We start from the raw sequence: 7,572 nt of genomic DNA, 5'->3' as shown, positions 1-7,572 counted from the left end.
GGGCAGGAGCTTTCAGCTGCCGTGTTGGGTGGGCCTGTTCTGCCGGTTAAGCACTTAATCCCCTCCTGTCCATCCAGTGTGCTGTGCTTAGCATCCATGATGCAGTTTTAAACGTTTCTAGCTTTTCCCCTCTCCTGTTCTAATCCCTGTCATGCTGCAAGCTGGTCAGTTCTGAGTTTCCTGTGTCTGCTGGAGTGATGCATGGTGCTCTGCATGGGAAGGAGATGGGTAGGAGTTGCTGGTGCCTGGACTTCCTCCTGAACAGCTGGGTCTAAGTCCTGCTTCAACTGCTGCTCTTCTGACTTCTTGTGAAAAGTGATGCCTAAGAAAATGGCTTGGATATAAACTGTAGTTTTAAAATAAAAGGCTTAAATAACTGTTAGACATCTTGTGCCTTCACCAGCTGAGTTCTGTGTAAATGGCATTGTAGCAGTGGGTTCATGGAAACCCCTGCTCTAATAGCAGGGGCTCATAAGTGCTACAGTACACTCTGGCATATAGCATTGACTGTAAGGCTGTGCACAGGACTCTGCGTGCCATTTACCCATATGCTTTTATTGCTATTTTGGGACAAGCTGGCTCAATCATTTCTGGACCAGCTGGAGCTGTATCCTGGTGAGCAGCATCCCCAGGCATGGCTGTTGCCTTGTTTTCTAAAGCTGAACTATCCATGTAATTGCAGAGCCCCCACTTTCCTGTATTTTTAAGTCTCTAAATGCCACTTCTCCTGTTTATGAAGTCAGTGTTGCTCCATCCCCCTTTGCAGAGAAGGAAGATGACATTTTCCCTTGAATGGAGGATGGAACAGCTTTCCAAAAGGAAAAGCAGTCTTGTTGCAGAATTGACAGCAATATGTTCCCTTTCAGAGTTTAATTTTCTCAAAATAGTGCTTCCTTCTGATAATGGACCTAGGTAGTCCCTCCTTTGGAGTGGTTGTGCAGGGAGATGCTCAGATAATATTTTGTAAGGGGATAACTCTGTGCTGCCTGTTTGCAGCCATGATGAATGAGCTGCCTTGTTTCAGAGTGAAGCTGTGTGTCCCAGAGCACAGGGAAAACAAGCATAACAAGTCTAATACCACACTGAGCTCACTGCTGCTGTCTTTTACCAGCCTTGTCTATAATAACTGAAACTACATCCAGCCAATATTTAGGCATGTAATATTCATCTAGCCATTTTTGCTCTCAACATGCCACTACTTTGGCCTTGACTAATTTTTTTTTTGTTGTTTTGTGATGTCATTCAACGGAACTCTCAACAAACACAGCTCTAAATACTTTAACACTGCTGGCCACTCTTTACCAAATACTCAGCTGTACTGCAGTATTACCTGTAGATGAATGCTACACCTGCACATATTGGAAGATGGTTATAGGCAAGCCTGAACAGGGCCCAGCACCAGGGCCTCTGTGCTGGTTGGCAGCACATAGAAACAATGCTGGCCAGGCTAACAGCTAGCAAGAGAGCAAAAGGCTTGCCTTAGGGGAATTCTGGGGTATGGAACAAGCCTTGGTATCTTTACCCTGCAAATGTGAAGAGAGTGCTAGAGTAAATGGATGCTTAATCAGTGTGCCAGGCAGGTAACTTCTATTTCATCAGAACTGGATGGATGCAGAACTGAGATGAAAGCAGTGTCAGATTGGACATGCACCTGCTTGAAATCACAGCAATTATCAGGAATGTGTCACAGGATTGGCAAGCCCTTCTGCTTTTAATGATGAAAGCACCTGGGTAAAAACTGCAGTACTTGTCTGTGGTCAACCTGTCAATATGTAAGCAAGCCCTAAACCAGAAGAACTCCCTATGAGAGTGAAGGAATTCCTTCTATCCATACCAGTCTATGCTGGTGATGGCTGAATGTGCTGAGACCTGGAACAGAGGTGGCGTGGAGCTGGTCCCCACCAGAAGCAGAAATAAACTTGCAAGTTTGGTGTGTTTATGTCAGCAGAGTTTGAGTGATCATTGTGTGAGTCTAGCAAAAGACAGCATCTAATGATCAGACTTGAAAGGAATTGGTTACTAGTGGGCTCCTATATTCTTAGGTGAATAAAAGGTATGTGTCTTGTAGGTGATCACATACTATAGGGCAATAAGATTGGCTCTTATGGAACAGTTGTTCCTCTGTGATTTTATTAATTTTTTATAGAATGCTGATTCAGTCTTCAGTGATGATCTAAAACTGCAGTGATTCAGCCTTTAAATTCTTTCTCACAAACCCTTCTTTCCATACCCAGTACCTGGAGGACTGTTGCTGGCCCCTAGCTATGGAAGGCTTAAATGTGTGGGATAAATGAGCCTTGGGGAGTAATGCCTGCAGAGTGTGGCACTTTAAATGTACCACATAATTCACAGATCAGGTAGCAAAGGTGATGTCTACTACTTTGTGGGGTTTTGCTTCATGCTCTCCTCTCCTTCCTAAGCAGAAAACCCTAACAGAGATAGACATATAAACAGAGCTTGAAAATTAGTAACTTTTTCAGAGTAAGCTGATAATATGAAGGATTTAATATTGCACACAGTCTTCATCTCTGACTGGCTAGCAGCATCTATGTGGCATTCAGCACTCTATCTGTTTACTGTCTGAGAGATGCAAGGATGAGAAGACACAAGATCACTGGAAACAGTCTTTAAGTTCTTCCTGGGGCTGTTGGTTATCTGTAACCTCACCAGTGAAAGGCATTTTTAAGTATGGGAAAGCTGTATTGTAGTCACTAAAGAAAGAATGAAGACATTTAAGCAAGGTATATGTCTGTTGCTAAGGGAGCAATGACTTCTTGAATTTCTAAAAAAAGCACAGCTTCAGTGATGTATTGAGAGGCTGTGCAAATCAGACATTAATATGTTGTCATTGGGAGCTTAAAGCATAATTTTTTTTTTTCTTCAGAGAAAGAAAAAGAAGATCAAGAAAAGCAGGAGAAGGAAGAGCAAGAGAAAACTGTAGAACACACTTCTGTAAAGGAAGCAGACAAAACCAGCCGTACAGGACGACGTCCAAGTCGAAGTGCCTTGTCCAGTCGTAACGATCGAAAATCAGCCAAAAGTCCACAAAGGACAGATGCACCAAAGGAGAATAAACATCCATTTGCTCTGTATGGGTGGGGAGAAAGACAGACAGATACTGGGAGCCAGAAAACTCACAACGTCTGTGCTTCTGCTTCGGTGAACGAAGTAAGTAAGAGCTTCTGTTTCATGAAAAGGCAGTGACTACTTAGTGCCTACAGATGTCTTAAGAGCTGGGTAAAACTTCTCAGGGGTCCTTTTATTTGAATGCATGGAGATTCCAGCACTAGGTTCGAGCAATAAACCTGAAGAGTCTTGATGTCCAAATAAGAGCTCTTTACCGTTGGTTTGGAAGCTTCCCGGGTTTGACTAACACTTGCAAGTTCTAATTAAAACTGCCTGTCCTGTTTGTGGCTGTTACAGTGTTACCTAGCAAAACTGGCTGTTCTAAAAGCATTTCTGCATTCTGAACTTCATGAGAACAGGAGAAGAGCAGGTAGTTAACACCAGGCCCCCCACAGCAGGCAGGCATATAAACACTGGGGAAGTCCTTGAGCTGTGAGAGTGACTTTTGCTGGGGCACTTCCTAGACTAGGAGCCTCACTGAGATGGTACAAGTGCTTTTCTGCTAAGATGTCTTGTCTAGCAGCCTGGTTTGGTGGCTTGCCAGTAGGAAATGTTGCTTGCAGCAGAATGGTCTATCAGATGGCTGATGGATTACAGGGCTGGTATAAATATTACCAAAATAGCTCAAATGAAATTCATGTGGCATGGATAGCACCAGGATTCTGCTGTACTGGGGCTCTGTTTCCTAGCTTAGAAACAGCAAGGGAGTGTTTTAACAGATCCATTTCTTTCTTCTCTATAACTCTCCTAGGCTGGTAAAACATAATCATTAATGCATCCCTGCCAGTGTCTTGTCCATATCCAGATGGAGCTGGCCTTTGATGGGCTGTTTTGGAAGGGATTTGAAGCCCAAGCTTTTCCTTCCTGGACACCTCAAACCTTTGGGCAAAAGGAGGAACTTGGGCCTTACAGCTTTAGAATGAAGCTGTCTTTCCTGACAGTGGACACTTATGCTAAATCGATAAACTTTGGTCAGTGCTCAAAACAGTTGACTGGTGCTTTATGTTGAAGCTTAGAAGAGGCTGAAGCCTGACATGAGTAGAATTATTTCTATTTTATCTTAGACACCTAATACTTCTTACACTAGAAACAGTAATGGAACACCTCAGCTTGGGTCTTGAGCTTGGGCTGAACAGGAAGAACATTTTGGAAACACTCCCAATTATGTGGTGTTTTGTCACTGAGGGTGTTTCTTTATGTAGGAACTGACTACTTACTGCCTGCTGAGGTTACTTTTTCTTGCATGTCTGAAAGGTGTTACTTACCCCTTAATGAGATGGGAGACAGGGTTTTCAATATGGATATAGACACATACAAACATAGAAACTGGCTCTTCATATTAAAATTTGGGGGAAATATGGTAATTTAGTAATATAAAAATGTATGTAATTGTGTTCAGCACATTTTTCAAAATTAATATATTTAGTCTCTAAGGGATCCCTAGGGTTTGGTCTTACTAATATGGCTTAGGGATATTAGACTTAAGGGATGCTTAGGCATATTGAGGACTGTTTTTAAATGATACAAACAGAGAATTAAGGTTTTTAGAATTCATCTGACTAAGATTATGAAACATTCAAGATTTTTGCAATCATTTAATAGTTAGAAGTGTGAAAGATAATGCAGAACAGAATTTAAAGTACTTCTCATGGAAAAAAAAAGAAATCTATGCTCAGTTAGTGGTACAAATTAGAGAAGAAAATATAACCTTGCTCACAATCCTTGTTTCTTCAGGACTGGGACAAATAAAAAGTGATCCTTGTCATTCCTGAGGGCTTCCTAGGCTGTTCTCCTTCCATAATACTAACTCTGGTCTTTTAGATTCACGAATCTGCCCTACGAGCAAAGAACAGGAGGCAAGTGGAGAAAAGGAAGCTTTCTCAGAGGCGAGTGCGATCAGCAGAGGCAGAAAACACCTGGCGAGCAAAGCCCTCCCCAGCAGACAACCCCTGGATGACAGAGTACATGAGATGCTACTCAGCAAGAGCTCTCTGAACCTGGATTCCCTTAGGCATCCTCAGAAGAAGTCACGCATATCAGGACACTGGTACAAGGAACCAAACCACTTATGCAAGGTTTTTATAGGGAGTTTCCAGCTGTTAAAGTATTTGTTACAATGTTTTTATCTTGGCTACCTACCTCACAGTGGGGTGTATCCTTGGAGCCATAACATTTGAAGAGGCTTTTAGATATAACTACCCAAACTTTTAAACAATTCCCCTTTTGGGAATTTTTCTATTGCTTTAGTTGGTTTGTTTTGAGGGTGGGAGGGGGAACCTTAACATACAGGGAGTCAAAGCAAAGTCACTTTTTTGATGATCATGGTTACAAATAATCTGTTTTCCCTTATTTAAAATTCAAGTCATGAGGAGATGGTATTGGGGAAAGACTTTAAAGGAGTGATGGAGGTGCCTTTGTATTATAAAACTATTTAACACTTTTACGACAATAAGCATATGAAGACAGGCAGCAGGCAGTCAGTGTGTCTGGTAACTAGCACTAATAAATGTAGATGCTTTAGGCAGGCAAATACCAAGTATTGTCTGTACAGAGAAACTTTAAAGACAACAACAAAAAACCCCAAACAAAACCAACCTTGTTGATTAGTAAATCAGCTGATGCTAACTTTTATCACTGTTTCTAAGGTCATTAGAAGAAGCCACTCATTTTCAGGGCAAGAAACAGCTACAGGATCATTTTACTGTAGCTGTTCCTGTTGTACCAAATAACTAATGTAGACAATCATTATCTGATAGCTGCCACTCAATAAGCAGTTACTTGTTCTACAAATATAGAGCTGTACCACTGTACTAACCTTGTGGTCACACTTAGTCTGTACTTAATCATGTAAATGCATTTATTGAAGGAGAGGGCTGGCTCCTTTCTGGTGAGGTCTATTTTTAACACTTCAGAGTATCTATTATGCTCAGCAGGGGTCAGAGTGCAATATGCATTCTTTTTGGAGGTATTGTACAGGTATATTGTAAAAGGGTTTAAACTTGAAAATTGTATTGATAAAACTTGTAGATGATGTCCTGAGAAACTTGCTGCCTCTCGAAATTGGTGCAGAACCCTTCACTTATGGGGGGATGGGGAGGGGGTAAGGGCTAGGGAAAGGAGGGGTGTATCCTTGAGTAAACAAGAACATATAATGAAGTTTGAACATTTTTGTTTTGTAGGTCCTACTTCTACATAGTAAGACAGTCATTGTGATTTCCTTGGTGGTTTTGTTTCCCTCAGGTGGCTGTAAAATATCTTTTTTTCAGTTTGCTAACTATGCTTTAGGCAGATGATTGCTGTAGTTGTGAGCTTTGAAGTTTTGTTCAGATGTGCTGTGTGTTAGTTACTTATGTTGGTTATCTCAGTTTAATTGTTTTGAAGCTTGTGTTTTACAGGCTGGACACATTCCCACAGGAAGCATACTTGCACTTCTAGAGCAGAAACCTGCACTAGTTTTAGCTTCATTCCACAATCTCAGTGATTAAGGAGGACTCTGGAATTACTATTGCAACAGAGCATGCTTAGTGAAAAGTCTGTGTTCTTGAAGAAAGCAATTGTGCAAAGGGTCCAAGCACTGCTGCCTCCTAGCGTCTTACATCACTAAAGGTTTCATTACTCACAATTTTAATTTTGTTAAATTAAATCCTAGAATCCATGACACTATAAACTGTTTTTTGTTTAACCTGCCTTTTAAGCACAAAGCTATAAAAATACAGACCACTCTTGCTGAAGGCTACCTATTTAAGATCTTACAGCTTTTAAGTCTGGGAAAGCACAGCATGATTAAGAATGTTTTATATGCAGTAAAATCCCTGTAGCAGATTTTGACTGCTAAGTAAACTATAGGCTAGAACTTCCTGAAACTTTAGAACAGTGCTCAAAAATGGGGAAAACTACTCCAGAGAATGCCTTTATTCCATATAAGATTCATTTCTTTTCATGCTGTGTTTTCCTCTTTAAATAACTGCTGTAAATATGCTTAGCTTGCTTCTGATGCTGTTGCAGTTCCAGAAGCCACCCAAGCTTTGCACAACAGTGTCAAAGCACCAATTCAGTAGTGTTTAACAGCCTTATTCAATAAAAACTTGCCTGTTCCTGTTGCCCACACACTTTGTAGGCTTTATGTAACCACAGCAGATGGATTGTGCCCTCAGTGCATTTTGTCACATTCAACAGTTTCCTTGACTGTGTAGGGCAGGACTCATCTTGCCATGCTTTTGAAGATAGCTTCTACAGTTCTCTCTTCCCACAGGGAAAGGAAGAGCCAGGATGACTCTGTGCCTGCCTTAAATACTTGTGTTTGGATAAGATGTATCTCCCATTAGGTGTTGGTGTTTTCAATAATTATAGGAGGCCTAAGTGTCTTCTGCCTTGCATACTGGGAACTAAAAACATTTCCAAAAGGCCTGTTCAGGTCTTCAAATCAGAATTTTCAACAGCATCAGG

At 41.3% G+C, this 7,572-nt stretch overlaps 1 protein-coding gene across 1 annotated transcript; it reads left to right on the top strand.

Moving 5' to 3' along the window:
• Positions 1 to 2,889: 2,889 nt before the first annotated feature.
• On the top strand, positions 2,890 to 6,197 carry CCSAP (centriole, cilia and spindle associated protein; the record flags this gene model as incomplete). The annotated part of the gene is made up of 2 exons (XM_031058766.1): positions 2,890 to 3,168; positions 4,948 to 6,197. Coding segments are annotated over 2 exons (453 nt in total), but the record flags the coding sequence as incomplete, so codon positions are not given.
• Between the last annotated feature and the right edge of the window lie 1,375 nt (positions 6,198 to 7,572).

Source organism: Geospiza fortis, unplaced genomic scaffold, assembly GCF_000277835.1.
Source record: "Geospiza fortis unplaced genomic scaffold, GeoFor_1.0 scaffold381, whole genome shotgun sequence".
NCBI classification, from domain to species: domain Eukaryota; kingdom Metazoa; phylum Chordata; class Aves; order Passeriformes; family Thraupidae; genus Geospiza; species Geospiza fortis.
This window is presented reverse-complemented; position numbering and strand designations above follow the sequence as displayed.